At 40.5% G+C, this 21,179-nt stretch overlaps 1 protein-coding gene across 1 annotated transcript in view; it reads left to right on the forward strand.

Annotated features, from left to right (window-relative positions):
- USP19 (ubiquitin specific peptidase 19) overlaps positions 1-21,179 on the forward strand; it is a 3,461,697-nt gene that overhangs the window by 1,001,337 nt on the left and 2,439,181 nt on the right. The window contains exon 10 of the mRNA XM_044078491.1: positions 11,865-11,998. Within this exon, the coding sequence (XP_043934426.1) occupies positions 11,865-11,998 (134 nt within the window). The remainder of the gene's footprint in view (positions 1-11,864; positions 11,999-21,179) is intronic.

A 21,179-nucleotide genomic window follows, 5' to 3' on the forward strand; every position in this document is an offset into this window, starting at 1 on the left:
TATTTACTTTTCTGAGGTACAGGCCAACGTGGGAGGACTATGGCTCACCAAGTTTGCAGATGACTGCAAACTGGGCGCCATAATCGACTCTCCAGCTGACACAAACATCCTTCAAAAAGGTCTCGCAGAGACGGATAACTGAGCCATGGTCTAAAGCTAAATGCCAAAAAGTGTATAGTCATACCCTTTGGTAAAAACAATGTGCCCACAAATTACCACATAGGTGGTAACCCATTAAGTACAGAGAAAGTAATTAGGGATCTGGGGACCCAAGTTGATAGCAATCTCTCCTTTGACAACCACATTGCCAAAGTGGTTAGGAAGACCTTCTACATAGCCCACCTCATCATGAAAGGATTCACATCTAGATCAAGAGAGGTAATCGTGCCCCTTTATTCATCCCTCATCAGGCCCATCATAGAATACAATGCCCCCTTTGGGATGTACCTTACCCGACACCTGCAGCAATTAGAAAGACCCCAAAAGTACCTCACCAGGAGGATCAAGGGACTCAAACAGATGCCATATGCTGCTCGGTTAAAAAAAAAAACAGCTCTACTCAGTTGCATACCGCCTACTTCGAGGCGATCTATGCCTGACATATAAAGATATGTCCAACCCAGAATTAATGGACATGCTCCACCTCAGTAAATCTAAATCCCTTAGAGCCACGCGCTCGAGGGACTTGAACCTCAGCACAGAAATAAATAGAACATGCTGGATGGACAGATTCATAACCCAGAGGCTCCCTTCGCTCTGGAATAGAATTCCAATTCATGTTAGGCAGAGCACCTCACTGACTCTCTTCAAGAAGAATCTTGATGAGTGGATGGGGGATCGTAGGTTTGTCCCAGGGATTACTTCCGTGTCACTATTAGACAGAGGCACAGTAAACTAAACTTTAAAAAGGGCACAGTATACTCAAATCAAGGGGTAGCGTAAGCCAAACACAATCGGGCTAGGCTTATAAATTCCCCAGGGCAGATAGCCTAGTTATGAACCTATGGCATGTATTTATATTCCACCTAAAACTGCTATAATGGAGCTTAAGACATTCTAGGAGAAATCAGTTTTCAACAAGGAATATTACTTATAGGTGGGGACTGGAATGTGATTTGCAACAGTGACTATGTGTATGGGGGTCCCAGAAGGGAAAGTATTACAAAGGAGGGCACATGTTTAAAGAAATGTTGAAAATGTTTGGCACGGAAGATTTGAATTCAGTAATAAGAGTTCGGAGTGAATTTACATATCATTCCCCAAGATGTAAAAACTGAGCCAGGCTAGACAGAATTTACATTTCATAGGAACGTGCATTTAATTGAAGGTCTTAATATGCACTCAACTATTTCAGAGCATGCGCCAGCACCAATAGTAACTAAAATAAAAACACAGGGTAATGGAATAAAAATGAGACACTGGAGCTTTCCCACCTATCTTTTGAAGAGAGAGGAATTTAAGGGATGGGTAGTGGAGATTATTCAGGAGCTATTAGAGAGGATGGAAATTTTTCTGAAACTGCAACTAGGAAGTATATTAAGGTGGAGTTTAAAATATGGTGGAAGTAAAAAAAAAGGGAACTATGGTTAAGAAATAACAAGAATTATTTAGAGGGACTGACAAATGTTAAAGTATTGCAGAATAGGGGGAATCTTGCAGCACAAGAAAAGAATCAACTGCAGAATGCTAAGCAGGAAGTAAGGGATTATCATGATAATATGCACAAGTTTAGAAAGATTGTTGTTAAGGACCTGTTTTTTGATAATAGTAGAGCACAAAAACTTTTAGCACAACAACTCAGCAACAGAACATAGAAAGGGCTGTCGCCAAGCTTAAGGAGCATATAACAAGGAAAGTAACGAGATCTGTATAGATATTAGAAATATTTCGGAAATTCTATGAAAGTCTGTATAAAGCAGAGAAATATATAAATCAAAAAAAGACATAAATGGAAATGTTTATGGAAGAATTAAATATGTCAAGGGTAGAGGCAGATGAGGCTTGATTACTAATGGTTAGGCTAGGAGGAGATGATATAAAAATTGTAATGTATAACCATTCTAGAAGAAAGTCCCCAGAAGTAGATGGTATTCCTGTGGAAGTTTGCAAGCTAGAAGGGAAAAAACTGATAAAGATCTGGAAGGTTTTGTTTAACAGTATTTTAAGAGGAAGAGAAGTACCAACATCCTGGAAGAAAGCATTGGTAGTGTAATACCTAAAGAGGGTAAAGATCCATCAGACTCAGCTTCATACAGGCCCATTTCAGTAGTAAACCATGATTATAAAGTGTTCATGTCTGTAATGGCTAAAAAAATGACAAAAGCAATGCCAAAATTGATAGATATGGGTCATTGTGGTTTTGTGGAGGGGAGGTAAACATTTGACAACATTAACAGAACATTGATGATCCAGAGGGAAACAGAATGTAAGAAAATACCATTGTTGTTGGTAGTTTTTGATGCAGAGAAAGCATTTGACAGAATAAGCTGAGACTTTATGAGCAGGGCAATGGAAGCATTTGCATTTCCTGAAAAAATTATAAGGTTGATTAAGAGGATATATGAGAGATCAGAGGAGAAATTTAAAATGGTTGGGGCCTCTCTCATAATTTCTGCTTTAGCAGAGGAACAAGACAGGGGTGTCCTCTTTACCCTTTATTATTTGCATTATATTTAGAACCACTGACAAAGAAAATAAGGGACTCAAAAATTCAAGGATATAATTGGTATGGTGGTCAAGAAAAGATGGCTCTTTTTGCAGATGCTATTATTTTATACCCGACAAAACCAGAATGAAGCATTACAGTGTTGTGGAACATTTTGAGACGGTTTCATGTCTTTTCTGGATATAAAACTAATGAAGCTAAAACAAAGGCAATAGCTGTAAATTATGCACCCACACACATATTGATTCAACAATTCCATTTTTATGTGGACATGATAAAATGAAGTATTTAGGAGTATAGATTAAAAATTATTTTGTTGTGTCAGCTAAGGATATGTGGGAAGAGACTAAACAAAAGATAATACAAAAACTAAGCAAATGGAAGCTTTGTTAAATGGATATGAATAGTAAGATATAAGCAGTCAAAATGTTTTTAGTTCCTTTAATCTTATATATAGGTCAGGCATATTTTTTATCCACCAGAGGAGAAGTTGTAGATAGCATTTAATTAATAAAGAGCTGAAGAACTTTATCTGGGAGGGGAAGATGGCAAGAGTCACGTAGGATAACCTGAATCTTCCAGTAGAACAGGGCGGATTAGGATTACTGGTTAACGAGTTAACTGTAGCAAACCACCAAGAACACAATGACCGTACTTAGGAAAAACAAAGTTCACAGTAGTAGAAACGCTTAATTTATTAACAAGATAAAAGCTTTCGGGATGCACATTTCCTGCGGGATGTGCTGTCGGAGATGCTGGGTGCACGAGTTGGTGTGACGAGGAGATGATTTTTCTGAGCTGTGATATAGAATCGGAATTGCCTAGAGATGGCATTAAGGCCTTGCTGTGTCTTAATTATGATGGCTGCAATTACTAGGAAATGGGAATCAAACTCTAAACCAACTACATTAGAAGTAGTGACTGAAGAAACTCCAGCTGTACTCTGTTGCATACCACCTACTCAGAGGTGATCTCTGCCTGACATACAAGGCCATGTCCAACCCAGAATTGATGGACATGCTCCACCTAAAGAAAACCATATCCCCTCGAGCCGAACACTCTAGGGATCTAAACCTCACCACAACAATAAATAGGATGTGCTGGAAGGATAGATTCCTGTCCCAGAGACTTCCCATGCTCTGAAACAAGATTCCAATCTACATTAGGCAGAGCTCCTCATTAACACTCCAAGAGAAACCTTGAAGAGTGGATGGGAAACAGGAAGTTTACCCCGGGGATCACTTCAGTGGCTTTGCTGGACAGAGGCACAGAGAACTAATCTAAGGAGGCGGCGAAAGCCAACACATTCCGACTAGGCTTATAAATGCCTTTGGGCAGATAGCCTAGCACCTACCTATGAACCTATATAGTAACAGAGATAAAACAACTGGAACTGAGATCTTTAGAAAAAGGTAGAAGCAAACTACATAGGAAAAAATGGGAATTGTGGGAACAATACATAGGGGGCGGAGTGAGATTTCAAAGAAGGCAGGATTTAAATTAGCTGTGTAATGCTTGACTGAAAGTGATTGGGTAGATTATAAGTGATGTATAATGTTTGTGACTTGGAGTTTGCGACTGGGAGTGTGTCAGTATAATTTGTGATGTAAAATGCTTGCAACTAGGATTGTGTTGGTGTGGTTTGTTTTCATGTGTATAAATGTACTATTACGCATGTTATAAGTGATGGTTTAAGAAAGACTTGCTTATCTATTTTTACATTTGTTTACTGGGAAAGTCACACTGGGCTGAAGACCCATTTTCATCAGGGGCCGGAGGGCACCAATAATAACAATACGTAAAACTTGTACATAATGATTTTTAAACAGTGGAAGAAAAGCATGACATAGACATAGTAATTTAAAACACTAATACGTTCAATATTAAACACACAGGGTTTCACAGTTTGTATGTTCTTACAAATATTACAGGTAGCCTAGATATAGTGAGGGATAATCTATATGGTAATTATTATAATCATGGTTAACAGTAGGAAAAAGAATATAAAGTATGTGGTTACAGTTAACAGTAAAGAAGAGAATTAGTATAGGCAAGTTCTGTTCAGTAGTAGTAAAGAAGAAAGTAAAGTAGAAGTGAAGGAGAGGTAGGTCAGGATGAGAGCCCTTGGTAAGGGGTAGGTAGGGTAAGGGAGAAAGATTTAGAAATAAGTTAAGGTGTTTTTATGAGAAGTGGAGAATTGCTAGTAGTTTTTCAAATCTAGCCTGGATTGTTACATGAACAAAGCCATGAGTCCGTTAAATAACTTTTGAGTAGTTTTTTAAAATGAGTGGGGTTAGTTGTGGCTCTAATAGAGTGAGGAAGCATATTCCAGGTTGTTGCTATATGTTATGAATTTTAGAAAATCTCATACAGCATTAGTATATTTGGTAACCTGTAGCAATGATTTATTTATTGAGCGGCGCATATGTTTATTGGAATAGGGTTGTAAGATATTTAGAAGAGCTGGATTTTTTTCAGAGTGATAAAGTAGGTTATGGACCATGATTAACTGATTATAGTCTGAGTTGTGGTAGTTCTAGCCAGGAGAGTTTTTTTAAGTTGTGGCAGTGGTGCGTTATATGTGTAGAGCCTGTGGCAAATTGTGCATTTTTGTTACAACATGTTTCTAGTTTACAAGTCTTTTTTTTTTAACATTGCTAAGTATGGGTGAGGCATAAAGGAGTGTTGATAGGAGGTGGGTTCTGGCAATAGCTACCCTAGAACTGCCTGTTTTTTTATTTCTGCATAGTGCTCCCATTTTTCGTGTATCATCTTAATTGCTTGTGATATGTGGAAGTCAAATCTTTGACTCCTAGTAGTTTTGTTTGTGGTTTAGGAGTAATTTTTATTTTATTGTTAGTAGTAGTGATGTAGAAGTTGGGGGGGTTAAGGCTGTGGTGGTGTGAAAAATCATGTGTCTGGTTTTGTTAGGGTTAAGTATGAGCTGTGAGGCTGTTAGCCATGATTCAGTTTCAATGAAGGACCTTTGGGTTATGTCTTGAAGCTGTTGTATGGTGGATGCAGCACATATGAGTGTAGAGTCATCTGCATATTGGATAATGGATGCTGGGGGAGTGGCAGTGTTAAGGTGATTAGTAAAAATACTGAACAGGGGGAGACCAATGAGACTCCTAATGTGACTGTTTGGTATGTACTTGTCTTTCTCTGAAGTTCAGGCAAAACTAAGGGGCTGTGGCTGACTAAGTTTGTCAATGACTGCAAACTGGGTGCAGTTATTGAATCCCCAAATGATGTCAGTGTACTTTAGGAGGGTCTTACACAGACCAACAACTGGTGTCTTAGTCGTAGTCTGAAACTGAATGCAAAGAAATGCATCATCATTCCTTTCGGTAAAAACAATGCCCCTTCACACGTCAGATTAACAACAATACCCTGTGTACCAATGAATTGATAAAGGATCTGGGATCACAACAACAATACCCTGTGTACCAATGAATTGGTAAAGGATCTGGGGTCACACGTAGACTGTGACCTTAATTTTGACCACCATGCGTCTACTGTAGTAAGGAAGGCCTTCTACATAGCACACTTGATTAGCAAAGGCATTGCCTCTAGAGCAAAGGAGGTTTTAACCCCTCTATACTCATCACTAATCAGGCCAATAATTGAGTAAAACGCCCCTTTTGGCATGTACCATGTAAAGCACCTGCATCAATTGGAGAGACCTCAGAGGTTTCTAACACAGATCATCAAGGGACTCCAGCACATACCTTACACAGACTGTAAGTCCCTGTCATGATATTCTGCTCTTATAGACTTCTCAGGGGAGACTTATGCCTTGCTTTTACAGGGCAGTCTCTGACCCAAACCTAATGAATCTCCTGCACATCTGTATACAAACAGGGCTACAGCTACCCTTTTCGGGGACCTAAATATGGCCTGTGACTTGAATAGGAAGTGCTGGAGGGACAGATTTGTCCCCCAACGACTGCCACATCTTTGGAATAGGCTGCCAATTCATGTGAAGCAGAGCACCTCTGTGACACTGTTCAAAAGGAACCTGGATGAGTGGATGGGGCACCATAAATTCTTACTGGGGATAGCACCCCCAACCCCTCCTGGTCATGGGCAGTCATTACTAAATACAATCCTGGATATTGACTAGAGTATGTATGGTATTACATTGGGATGAAATGGCTAGGCTTGAAATGACCTTTTGGTTGATAGCCTAGTAACCTTCTGTGATCCTTTGATAAGGTGAATGCTTGAGAGAGAGAGAGAGAGACAAGTCCAGGAGCTGACCAGGAAAATCAGGAGCAACTTGAACTTAAACCAGAGAATGATGTTGAGATATGCTGATGACCAGGAAGATAATCAGCAATCATGAAATTAGTGAATAAATAAGGTACTATAAAGTATTAATGCAGCTGGATATAGAAATAGGCATGTAAACCACGGCTTTGCAAGAAAAAAAGTGGCAGAGAAAGATTGGAATTTTTTTGATGGAGTTAAACTGATGGATGCACTGTAAAGTATATGTCCAACTTTGTCACTGATGTTTAAAAAGACTTTGAGAAGAGTGAAGTAACTCTTAAGTAAAACACGTGTAAAATATGTAAATGACATGTTATGTTGAAAAACAGTGTCTTCTATGTTTAAGGATATGAAGGTAAGTACTTTTTTAGTTGTAAGATATGCAGGATTTGAACTGCAATAAGATAAATGCTGGACTAAAGCAAGTCAAAGTTAATGTAATGTTTTGGTTTTGGGCTGGTGGGGTGTAAAAGTGTATTGATCATTAAAATAGTAATGTCTCCTGCTTTTACAGGGGTTGCTGTCTAAATTAATGCCCTTTGTTTCAGCTACAGACAAGTTATTTTGAGGAAATAATCTTGAAAAAAAGACAAATTGATAAAAGGCATAGAAATGTTAAGTTTCTTGCATTTGCAAAGTTAACTTTTTTTCCAGTAGCAAATGCTCTAAGTAGGGGATATGAAAGGTTAATATTGGTGGCCCAAGATAGTGGGCTATGTACACATTTGTTTCAAAGTCCATTGAATATGTGGGAGAAACAGACAAATGCAGGTTTTGCAAAACAGAATTGGAAACAATTCCACACCTTGTTGCTGGTTGTGACATACTAAAGGCAAGAAGAACTGTATACTGAAAGCATAATAATGTGGCGAGACTGCTGCACTGGAGATTGTGCAAACATTATGGTATTGAAGTGGCTAAAAAAACACTGGAAACACTAGCCACAAAGCATCAAAGAAAATTATGAAGTTTACATCACATGGGATCATCCATTACTAACAGTTCAAAAGGTAGATGCTAGAAAATCAGATGTAGTGGTCCAAGAAAAGAAGACAAAAGTAACATTGATCATTGAAATTGCCACACCCAGAGACAACAGTGTCCTGTGCACAGAGAGACACAAAGTCATAAGATATTGGGGTTTGCAAGCAGAAACAAGAGCAGTGTGGAACAAAGATACCCAGGTAGTTCCATTAGTAGTAGGAGCAACGGGTATTGTAAAAAAGTCTATAATCATATTTAGATATGCTACCAGTACTTGTAACTCCGTACGAATTACAGGAGGAGTCATTACTGGGCACATTGCGGGTGCTGCGAAGAGCACTTTTGGCTGACAGAGAGTGAAACAATACTTATTTCATGAACTTTAATCATAGTTTGACTGAGGAATGGGTTCCATTTACATCATGCTATTAGAAACCCAAAAGATTTGGAGAAATTAAAAAATAGGAGATAAGTCTGCTGATGCAGGCATTTGCTATAGGAATAATTTGCAATGATTATTTCATGTATGTGCATAGTTACTAGCTTCTCTCTCTCTCATTGCTGATTGATCTTACTTGGAGACCAGTTAGTTATCTCTAGGTGCAAGCGATTAATCTTGAGAGCTTTGAACACATTTTGCCAAGAAAAATGTTAGGGATATAGCATAAATACTAATTAAAAATACAGTGGCAAGCAGTTCAGTGAAAGGTAATTGAAATTGGTAATCATCTAAAGTGAATAAATTATGTGAGTAGGTACCTCCTTGGCAGGCTTAATCCTTTAATGCATTAAATACAACAATGCAGTGCCAATTCAATGTATTTATTTAAAGGTAAGCAGTACACTTTTTTCTGAGGGTTAAAAGTAAATGTCGACTGAAAGCATGCAAGCTGTTTTTTTCACATCTGGGAAGGGGAATAGAGATAAGAACAGGTAGCAACAAGTGTAAGTGGGAACACAGGCTGTAACATACACTTCAGCATGTGTAACTTTAATTTTAGATTTGTCAGTGTTTGTGAGTGCAGCCATTGATTTGGGACATCTGCTGCTATTTGGAAGGGTCAATTTCATTTGTTGAAAATGTGCATAGTTTTGTGTGCTTGCACCAAATTAAAAGAGTATGGAGGTTCAGAAAATGTATTTAGCTTGTGGGAGTGGGTGTGTTTTCAGTGACATAAGTCTTGAAAATATGACTTGGGTTTAGGTGGAGATGAGAAGAAGAAACTACACAGATCATCGGCCTGCCAGACATTAGTATGTGCATACAAGTCAAATGCTAGAAATAACACTTTTAAAATAAATGGCTTGTATATTAGGTGGGAGTAATAGCAATTTAACTTAATGGTTACTCTCTCAAAATTATCATGGAAAATAAATGGCTTAGACTGTTGGATTATATGAAGAAATGTAAAGTGCAAATTGCAGTGTTGCAGGAGACACATTTGGAGAGAAATGAGGATGTGAATTTAACAAAGGATTTCAAAGTCAACATTCATCAGAATGTCCAGGAGAAAGGGAATAATAATGCTGATTATTGGATAAGCGCCAGTATTGTTAGTGGGGGGGGGGGGGCAGTAATGACAGATTTGTAGAAGTAGAACATGTGGGAGGGACAGATGTGACTAAAAGAATCCCAGTGTTATGGAATTGGCTCCCCATTCATGTGAAGCAGAGTTCATCCCTGACTATTCAAATGAAACTTTGACCACTGGATAGGAAATGGCAGATTTAACCCCCCCCCCTTCCTGGCTCCCATGTCTCTGATGGACAGAGTCCGTCAGTAAGTATAATGTTCTTCAGTTAACACCCCCCATAAGTCCTTTAGCTACATCCTTACTAACATACTTGCTCTCCTAATAGGTACCCAAGGTACTCGGGGACAAAATTGAGTTAGGGTGTGCAGCTAGGTTTATAAAGACCTTCATGGTTGTTAGCCTAGTAATGACCTGTGAACCTATAAAAGGGCTATAGGCAGTAGAGATTACCCTAGCATGTTTTTATATTCTGTGAAATACTGCTGTTATGGAGCTTGAGATAATTTTGTGAGAAATAATCAGTAAGGGTAGAGCGACAGATTGATATGGTGCGAAAGAACTCCCTGTTAAAGTACATATGCATAGTTACAAATATTTGTGGCTGAACCTATATATAAGGAGCAAAGGCGTTACTGTGGAATGTACTAGTTATCTTGAGGAAGGGTGTTGTATGGAGTGCTGAAGCAGTGACGGTTATTTTGTCCAGGATGATTTTAAGGGATTTAAATCAAAGCACCCATCCCTAGAAATTACAAAGCTGGTTAGAGGTCCTTCCAAGAAGACAAGGATAGAACCTACCCAGATGGGAGGATTCTGATACCATTTATTCTGAAGCAGATGAATTGGCCAAATGCCCATACCTCATTTACTATGAATCTGACACTAAGAACTCCCTATATTCTGCTTCGCCACCACTCATTCTGTTATGAATGTGTGTACATTGGTAACCACTTTTCTTTTCTTCATCATAGAAAATCATCTGTTCACTACCAACTTGAAGCTATTTCCATATACTCTAAGAACTGCAGCCTGAATGTTGTTTTGAGGTGCAGTCATTATGGAGCTTGATAGTGTTACAAAGCTGTCTGCTGTTCAGGAGAAATGTTTTTCATTCTTCCTGTTCCAAAAGTTGTTGTAATGGACAGTTTTTTGTGGCATAGAGAGGTAAAGCTGTGCCTGTATGACTCAGACAGCCTGATTGATTAGCTTCCTGAGTTTGAATGCTGGAGGAGTTGTTTGGGAAGAGAGAAAGATGAACAATGTGGTCTGGAGGGATTAGCATTATAATTCTTGGCAAAGTGTTGGGGTTAGAGGAGAACTCTCTACCTTCAGTGATCAGGACAGTTGAAGGGATCCATCTCACAGGAGGAGTGGGAGGCATGCTTTTCATGTTCACCTGTTGTCTTATCCCTTGGGATATCTATTGGGATATCTCCTGAATGCACACTAGGTAAGAGAGCCTCCACTCTGATTTCCTGAACAGATGATGGCCGTGTCCCTGTTGCTCATTCCTGGATAGATTGAATGGGCCATAGGGCTCCCACTTGCTCAGTAATGTATTTGTCAGTTGGGCAGGCAGGATATCAAGGATTTAGAGGAGCAAAGAGGAAAAAAAAGAGCATTGCTGTAAGAATTATTTTAGAATCATTTCATATCCATGGTGCCAAATGAGAGCCTTTACTTAATGGTTGAACACTTCTTTCTGTAACATTATTGCCAAATGCTCTTGCAGCAAAGGCACAGGTCTCTGCTTTTGAAGATTTATACATATATATATTTTCCAAAAGTTCTTTTGGTTGTAAATCAAATTCCTTTCTTCATATTATTGAAGCTAACATGATTAAAGTGACAACTTATTGTATTTTTTTTTCTATAACGTTTCCAACTAAAGTCAGAATTTGCAGTTTTATTTTAAACTTTATTAATGGATTATTTAGGCATGCCTCATGCCACCTTCTAGTGTGATGCACAGTTCCTAGTAAATTTTTTGCCAGACTCTCTCTCTCTCTCTTTCTCTGTATATATATATATATATATATATATATATATATATATATAAATATTTTTTTACCTTATTTTGTGTACTAAATAGGTCTTGAAAGCTGACAGGTTATCCTTTGTTTTCCTTTGCAACTGAGCAAGTGACATTGTAATGTCTCCATATACAGTTGTTTTTGCTTCCTGGTTTGCAAAACCAAGTACCAGAGATTAACAAAGGTGTACATTAATATTATGCTTTTGTATTGTTTGTGGAGAAGGCAAAGCACAGATCTCTCAAGAGTATTTTATCCCGTTTTGTAGTAAGCAAACATTCAAGGAATTTTAAAATGCAAGTCATTGAGGCAAGTGTATTATGTAGTAGGTAGCATTTGCTTTCAAATGTTTTGTCTTCTGTTTTGTTTCAGATCGATCCTTTGAATCTGAGATTAATTATAACAACCCATTGGGTACTGGAGGCCGTCTGGCTATTGGGTTTGCTGTCCTGTTGCGAGCTTTGTGGAAAGGAACTCATCATGCCTTCCAGCCATCAAAACTGAAGGCAAGTATCCTTAGAACTGCCATTTATGTCTGCCATTTTGTGTGTTTATGTATGTGTGTGTCTGCTGGTGGAAAGGTACATAACTTAAGTTACTACATTGCTACATGTTACATCACTTTCCTAATTAATCTCTCTTCTTGGTTGCCTGTCATAAGAGGAATTGTCTATTGTGATTTTTTTCACTTTGCTGCCATTCCATAACATCATAGTAGCAACCATTCTTGCTGACTTGACAGCACTTACTCTTTCTCTGGATTTATTTGATTTATATCTGAGGGATGCCACCATTCTAAATAATGTTACTTAAATATGTTCTAGAATAGCACCCCACTCACATGACTTGGTTCCTGTATTTACTGTATCCTGGCTTGTACTTTTTACCAGCACAGTAAGGATGACCTCTTGCTGAAGGGGAATGAATCTTATATGCCATGAATGCATACAGGCATTACACCAGTATTACCAAAGGTTTGAGATGGACAGACCAAGTAGTTTTGTGTCATGTATGCCAGGCATAACACAGGGTGCCCATTGGCTAAAGAAACACATACATGACTAGCCAGCTGCATTATTTTTCTGTTATGACAAATAAGTCAGAATGGGCAAACCAGGGCCTACTAAATCAGCTGCTACTGTTGCTGCTTTTTTCAGGCACGTTTCTGTTTACTTTTTCTGAGATTGCTTTTTTTTTCATCCAGTCAGTCTTTATTCAAACTGGACAAAATGAGTACCTACTTATGCTGAGTGGTAGACTAGAATTTCCACTGTAGTCTTGCAGGCCATGTTGCCATGAGGTCTGGTAGTACTGGTCCTTTTACTTTACTTTTATGAATTTTCCTGTAGCAGTGGTCCTTGTGATGAACTTTGTGCATTTGTGTTGTGGGTACTACTCATAAAGGTAAATGTTTGAATAAAAAAAAATCGCTACAAGACAAACTCTTTCCTGCCACATAATACTGCCTAAGTGATGGTCTACCAAAAAGATGTACATAGTTAGCATTAGGCCATAGGGTATGGTATTTTCTTAAGAGTGTTTTTCTGTCTTGTATACCTTTTATGATGTGTGTGCTTAGTCCTAGTAAGATTGTTTAGAAGCATGAGGGGCAGATTACCATTAGACATAGTCCTGCTTTAGAGGTAGTCCTGTATATGTAAGACTAATTAGTGTTTAATGTTAGCTTAGTTCTTGCTTTGCACTGTTTAAATATAGTTTATGTTTACATAAGCACCCTAGAACATATCACAGAAAAAATTAATATAATTGTATTGAGCAGGTATCAGTAGTAAGAAAATAACAATCGTAGATTGACTTGGTACCACCAAGTTTTCCTGTTTGTAAACTTAAAAGTGATTGGTCAACCACACACTTTCTAGGAGTGTCTGACTTTAAGATCTTACTAGAAGACTGATTTCAACGTGCAGCTTTATCCCATTCATTTCATAAATTACCTGCGGCTATGATTTTCTGTTAGAATGTATGTGGTTGTGTTGAATACTGTCACACAACTGTAACTGTTTTTTTTTTTTTTTTTTTAAGTTTTAAAGATTTTCACGCACATTCTGAAGAATTCAAGTTAAATTTAATTTTAACTGTGTAAGTGAATTGTACATATAGGGCTCTTTTTCTCTCGCAGTTTACATAAGGGCAATGCTAAATTATACATGGAAATATGAGAGTAACCAGGTGACTGTTTTATTCGTGATGGTAGACCATCTCAGACACTGGGAGAGTAGACATATCTCATACAAACAGTGACAGGACAGATTACCCAAGACCCTAGATCTATGAAGCTGCAGTTTGAAGCCATTCTGAAACATGTTTATTAACTTCATTCACTGAAAAAATGACATGGATAAACATGCAATTATAGAAGAGAAAGCAAACCATTTTAAATGTCTTTTATTAATGTTATGCATTCTACATGCATGTTTTTTCGCAGTTATCATTCACTCCAACATTACATAAATTGCTCAAGTCCTGCCTTTTCTTAAATTTAATTTCTCCTCCTTTTATTTACCCACAGCTTCCATTTATTTCAATGCAACTTCTGATCACAGCTCCAGTTCTTTTATGTCCTATACAATATTCAATACTTCATTTGCTATTGGTTTGGGTTTTTTATTTCCATTTTCTAGTACTTGCTTTCTTTGCTGCCACAAGCATTAAAGGTAGCAAGGCCTTTACTTTATGTTTAGGCACTTCAAGTCTTGTATGCCAGCTCAAAGGAATCTTTTTTTTTTTTCTTAGTTAAAATCATTTGTTCTTCAAACATTTCTGACAAAGAGCTCTGTATGGGGATTTTAAAAATCTTCCAACTTGTTGCATTCTCAAAAAACATGGTCCCAATTACCACAGTCTTTTCCATCACATCTACAGCAATTGTTGTCTACCTGAGGAAGAATTCTGTGAAGTATGTTTTGGAATTCTGTGAAGTATGTTTTGGGTATAAAAATTATTATGTAAACACTTCCATGCAAAAATCCTAAACCTTAGGATTTGGTTACATACTTGGGAGCCATACAGATGTACTCCCACTGCTCTTTGTAAATTTTCTTTTCAGTCTCCGTCTTTTCAGCAGTGTTAACCAGTGAGCCACTGCGCTCCTCATGGGGAAGTGTGAGTTGCCTATCTTAAAGATAATGCTGTGCATTTTATTATTTTGGTGGTATACTTTAAGCCCTTTATCCTCCCCTCTTCACTCTGCGCATTTATCCAATGTTGGTCTACTTCCTTTTGAAATGTACTTCTTTTGAAGTTATATATTTCAGTCTCTCTAATCCCTACTAATGCATGTCTGGTTGATTTACAGGTTTGTAACAATTTTTTCATGTAGTCATAGACTTGAAGTGACTTCATATTACACTTTTGGCAGCAGAACTCTCAAAGATGATCTTCTGCTTCTGTGAAGTTAGGAAAAGTGGGAAGATTTTACAAAGTGAAACTGCAGGAATGAACTGTCATGTTTCTATAGACAAGCTGTTAATTTTATAGTTCATGCACATAGTCTGTCACTGTGTTGTACATTTTGCCTTTTCCTCAGGTGTTGTTTTGTGTTTTATTTCTTTTCAGAAATTCTTTTTGTTTGTTTGAGTAGTTACTATCATCCCATTTCCCCCTTTGTCCATTCATTACATAGTCTTGGCTGGGTGTAGTCATTTACTGGTGAGAGATGATATTTTAACAGTGGTTGAACCTATCGTATCTGGTGGATTGAAAATGTTTGTTATGCACCTAAACTCCCTTAAGTGCATCTCAGCTGTGGCTCCAGGGCATAGAGTGCAAGTAGCACTGTGGAAATTGCATGCTTTTTGAAGACGACTGATGTAACTCATCGTAACCATGTTTCCTAAAGTAGTTCTTTATCTCAAGTCCCTCAGTCACCTACAAAAGCTTTTGAAGCGTGATGTTTAAGATGTACATAACTGCTTCCCTTCGGCACAGGCATGCCAGTACCTGCCACTGTTTTCCTCTTCCTGTCCCTCCTGAGCAGCTACTTTGGACTCTGGTCGCCTGGGTTTTACTCTTGACTACATCCATTTTACCAGAAAGTCACCACTGCTTTGTTTCTGCCTCTAAACTCTTTTGAAATAGCTTGCCATTCTTTTTAGTGCTGCAGTCATCCACACACTACATGCTGCTAGCATGTTGTTGAAGGTAAGGTAATGAATCAGTTGGGAGTGAATACATCTTTTGCGGAGTTTAGATAGTGGGGAGAGAATAGCGAGTGGTCTGTAGTTGGTTGGGAATGAATACATCTTTTGAGGAGTTTAGTGGGGAGAGAATAGCAATCGGTCTGTAGTTGGTCAGCTCTGTGGAATTTCCGCCTTCGTGTAAGGGGGTAATGTGTGCGGTTTTCCATATTGCTGGGTCATGTTCTGCTATGGATCTATTAGTAAGGATCAACACTGGACAAGATATGGCTTCAGCTGGTAGTTTTAAATAATCACCTGGTAACTTAATCCTTTTTTTTCTGTGTTACTTTAAAAATCTAACATCTAGGACTATAAAGTGCTCTGTGGAGGGTGTACCAACATGAAGACCAGTAGTTAGCAAAGAACAAGTAGGTTCGAGGACACCTATTTATTGACTGCTTTTGCTCCCAAGAATATGAAGAGCTTCTGAATAAAAACATCCCCTACTAAACCAAACTGATAAAGCAAGTGGAGTGGGACAAAAGCTGTCATTCATTAGGTAGCCATGTGATGTCATTTCCTCAGGAGTGGTGCAACAGCTATACAGGTGCAGCATCACTATTCAGCAAAGTCTGTCAGTGCAACCCTTGCATAGCAGATCTATTTTCCAATCCCTTCTTACATCATGTGGGTCTTTGTCTAATGTAAAAACAAAAATTCTTAAAGTGATGCGATGTGATGCAGTAAAAATGTTTCAGTGTTCTGTTTAGTTTGTGTTGGGTCTTCCAGTGTAATATGCCAAACACGAATTGCACGTGGCTGTATAAATAGCACCAGAAGTGATGGGTAGGTTTCAGACTGTTCAAAAAGGATTCATAGGCGTTTTTGAACAAGCTCTGTTCTTTATTTCATTTTAGAGTTTTCTGGTCACTGATGAAATCAACATTTTATTCTCTGTAGATGTTCTTCGTGTTTCACTGTTGAAGTCATCCCATTTGGGTTATCCCTGCCAGGGTAGCCCTCGGCCGGCCCGAACACCAGACGCGTAGTATTTCTGCGTCGGTTGCTGTCACGTCAGGTTGTCAGTAGTATAAAGTAAGGCAGACAGCGCCATTCCATCATTCTTTCTTGCCATGGAGCCCAAAGCAGAAGCAGTTTGCACGAGTGCCGATCGGACGCTACCTGAGTTTCATCTACCGATTTGAAGCTGAAATCTTCTAAAGCTAAGTACCCCATTGGGGATCCTTTTTTCTTGCACTAACCAATGTCAGAAAAAGTTAACAATTGTCTCGCCTGTGGAAAGCAAATACCACACTGAGACTTTCATTGTTACTGCATCACTTGTTTAGACCCAGACCACGATGTCCCCCTCTGTCACTTCTGTGCTTTATTCATTGCCAGAACTACCCATCATAGGGCCCTTATTGTAGCTAGATATTTTCGCTTACAGTCCTCGAACTCTGAAATGGCTTTGGTAAGCCATCCGACAGCAGATCTTCCAAAAAAACATAAAGACAGAGATAGACTGCACAGGTCCAAACCTACCGATGACGCTTCCGTTAAGCTAGTCATCAGTTCTCCGGTCCTCAGTGAGGCTCTTTCCCAGCCCCTGATGCCCGCTCCTGTGGATTCGCAGACCGCTACCAAGACCTTTCGGAGTCTGGTATGCCGCAAATCTCTTCTTTGACTAAGGATCCTGCAGTTGTCTCTACCTTGGATGGATCCAGAGCTGCTGAACGAGCACCGACTTCTGAGGAAGTCCTTTGCACTACTGATTCTCAGCACAAACAGACGTCTTCTTTCGCGACTATCGTTCTTTCAAAAATGACCGAGATTCTTAGGCCCAGGGTACAAACTGCACCCAAGAAACCAACGACCCAATCTCAGACACATGCTTCCTTGCCTCAGTCTCAAATGCTTAAAATGGTGGAAGACCTTATCATGCTGATAAGGGGAAGCCAAGTTACCCCCTCCAAAAGGAAAAGAGATCTGTCCCCTGTAGTTTTGTCTGAACAAGAGTCAGATGACTCTGATGCATCTGAATATGAAGACATGCAACCCCTCTCTACTTATGAGGATTCTGATGCAGAGGATTCCATCCTTTCCGCCTCTCCCCCAGAGGATTTTTCCTTTGGAGAAACCCTTCATGCCTTAAGGGAGCATTTCCAATGGGAGAGTCAGGACTACCCTCAGCCTAAAAAGAGACTCAGAGAATTCTTAGATCTTCCACAGCACAGACCCTTGGCCATCCCCCCAGTCCTGGATGTTGTGGAGGATGTTTTCCTGGAATCCAGCTTGACTCCTGATACCCTCCCACCTGCACCCAGAAAACCAGACAGGTACTATAGAGTCCCTAACTCACACAAATTTATTTTTAAAAATCCTACTGCTGGCCCTGAGGTAATTTCTCAAGGGCCTAAAGGGATTAAAGTAACCTCTGCTAAGAATCTCACCCCCTCAGATAGGGATTCCCGAGCACTAGACAGATGGGGTATAAAAGTATACACCTCAGCTAGTCTTGCTATCAGGCCACTAAATTGTCAGTTCCATATGCTAAAATTTCAGCAACATACCCTGGAACTCCTCAAACAAAAAATGTCTTCCTTTCCTGCTTGTGCAGAGTCTAAAGAGTTACAAGAGTTCATGCATTCTGCAAGTCAAGTAACTAAACACACCTTGCACTGTGGTTTTGATGCAGCAGTCACCGGATCTGTCATTAGAAGGCATGCATGGCTTAAGGAACAGCCCTTGCCAGACCATGTCAAATCTAAATTGTTAGATGCCCCCCTGCACAAAGACAACTTATTTGGCACTAAGGCAGAAGAGGTCTTAAAAAAGATGGAAGAAAAAGCAAAATCAATGAGACAGTTAAGTATTTCTTACAGGTCCAGCCACCCAGGTTCAGCAGGCATTGTCTCACCAAGCACTGGTCTTTCCTGCTCCCACTAAGCCAGTCCAGCCCAGACCCCGGGGAACCAGACCCCCCAGACAGCCACAGGGAATGCAGAGATCTAGGCAGTGGACTACCTCTACTTCAAAACCAGGGAGGTGTAAGCCACCCCCTTATGGTAAGAACTCACAATGACTCACCTCCCCCACCCCTTCACTTACCCCTAGGAGGAAAACTCCTTTCACGCAAGCACCAGGGCCACCATTACCAACGACCGCTGGATTCTCAACATAGTGTCCCAGGGATACAATTTTTTTTCCGCACCCTTCCTACCCCAAAAGGGTTCCCAGATCTACCTCCAAACAAGTGGGCAGAGGCGCAAAACCAAGTCCTTTCACTGCCCTCTCTATGAGGGCAGTAGAGCATGTTCCTGCAGAACAGAAAGGCCAAGGTTTCTACTCAAGACTTTTTCTGGTACCCAGAAAAGAGGGCACCTGGCGCCCCATCCTTGATCTATCCATTCTAAACACCTTCCTGGTGATCCCAAAATTCAAAATGCTCACCCTCCAGCAGCTTCTACCCATGCTCTCCAAGGATGCTTGGCTAGCCACCCTAGATCTAAAAGAGGCCTACCTCCACATCCCTATCGGGGAATCATGCAGGAAATATCTCAGTTTCAGGGCAGGATCTCAGCACTTTCAGTTCTCTGCGCTTCCCTTTGGCTTATCTACTGCTCACATAGTTTTCACAAAATGTCTGGCTCTGGTCATTGCCTTTTGCAGACAAAGGAATATCCAGATTTACCCATACTTTAGATGACTGCCTAATTCAGACAGACAGCCAGGAAAAGCTGCTCAAGCACCTGGCCTTTAAGTCACTACTCACCTCCCTAGGGTACACAGTCAATGAAAAGAAATTCAAACAGATGGCCACCCAAAGGATTGTATTTCTGGGAGCAAGCCTGGACACAGCATCCCAGATGGCATACCTTACACCACAAAAGCAAATTTTCCTGACAGCCTACTTCTCTCAACTAGCCACCAGACCCGAGCTATCTGCAAGGAAGGTCCTGCAAGCTCTGGGGTTCATGGCATCTTGCATACTACTCATTCCATATGCCAGACTGCATATGAGGAAACTTCAGTGGTACCTAAACACTCTCAAGACCTGGAGACTCTTATACCTGTAATTCCTTGCCTCAGAAATGTTTTTCTTTGGTGGGCAACAGCATGCTCCCTCAACAAGGGACTACCTTTCTCATCCCCCCCCCCTGCCGCCCAGACCCTCACCACAGGCACATCAGACTATGCCTGGGGTGCACACCTGGACGGCAGGTGCATACAGGGCCAGTGGAGCTCACAGCAAATCCCTCTGAACATCAGCCAAAAAGAGATGATGGCTGTCCAGCACATCTTAATAGCTTTCAAGCCCCTTCTCTCCCCAGGGGCTCTCCTGATCAAAACAGACAACACCACTGTAATGTGGTATATCAACAAGCAGGGAGGGACTCACTCCTACCCTCTATGCAGGCTGGCCATGACCCTTTGGCGCACAGCCTTTGCTATGCAACTCCAGATGTTGGTTCTCTTAACTCTCTGGCAGACCAATTAAGCAGAAATCTTTTGGACCCACATGAGTGGCAGCTCAACAGAAGAACCTTCACCCTAATAACTCAGAAACGGGGCACCCCGAAGGTCGACCTCTTTGCCTCCCACATCAACCATCAGCTCAGCAAATTCTGCACTAGGGAGCATCACTGCATAGCTTAGAAAGTGGATGCCCTGTCCTTTTCCTAGGTCAATCTCTCAGTCAATGTCTATCCTCCACTACTTCTCATCCCCAGGGTACTGCTCAAAATAAAGGAGGAAAAACCAAGGACAATTCTTACAGCTCCAGACTGGCCTCTCCAGCAGTGGTACCCCTTGCTGCACAGCCTGTCCCCACTGCTACCATGGCATCTTCCTCAGATTCCAAACCTCCTGGCCCAGAGGGAAGGCGAATTCTTGCATCCCCAATTGCAGACACTCAGTTTGGCAGCTTGGCTTATTCCCTAACCACCGATCAATCTGCCACCCTCAGTAAAACAGGTTCTAGATGTTATACGTGAGGCCAGATGCCCTAGCACTAGAAAGTCTTATGCTGACAAATGGAAAAGGTTCTGCTCCTGGATTCAGGCTAAGGGAGCCAATACAGCGCACCCCTTCCTCCCTCTCATCCTGGATTACTTAGCTGACCTACTACACAGTGGCCTCTCTTTTTCCTCTATTAAAATCCCTACCTCTGCTATCTCTGCTCATTTTCCCACTGAGCAGACCCTTTTCTCACACCCCTTGATCAAAACAGTTCCTAAGAGGGGCTAGCAACTTGAGGCCACCCAGCAGAGCACCAACCCCAGCTTGCGACCTTAACTTTGTGTTGGAAAAGCTCACCCTGCCCCCCCCCCCCCTTCAAATCAGCTTCTTCTGCAGAGCTAAAATTTCTCTCCTGGAAGACAGCTTTCCTTCTGGCCATCACTTCAGCCAGAAGAGTCTCCGAGCTGCAAGCACTCGTGGCTGTGGAACCCTTCATCATCTTCCATGCTGACAGGGTATCCCTCAGAACTAACCCATCCTTCATGCCCAAGGTGGTGTCTACTGTGGCTTTCAACCAATCCATCAT

This window comes from Protopterus annectens, chromosome 7.part1, assembly GCF_019279795.1.
Source record: "Protopterus annectens isolate FY-2018-M chromosome 7.part1, PAN1.0, whole genome shotgun sequence".
Taxonomy (NCBI): Eukaryota; Metazoa; Chordata; order Ceratodontiformes; family Protopteridae; genus Protopterus; species Protopterus annectens.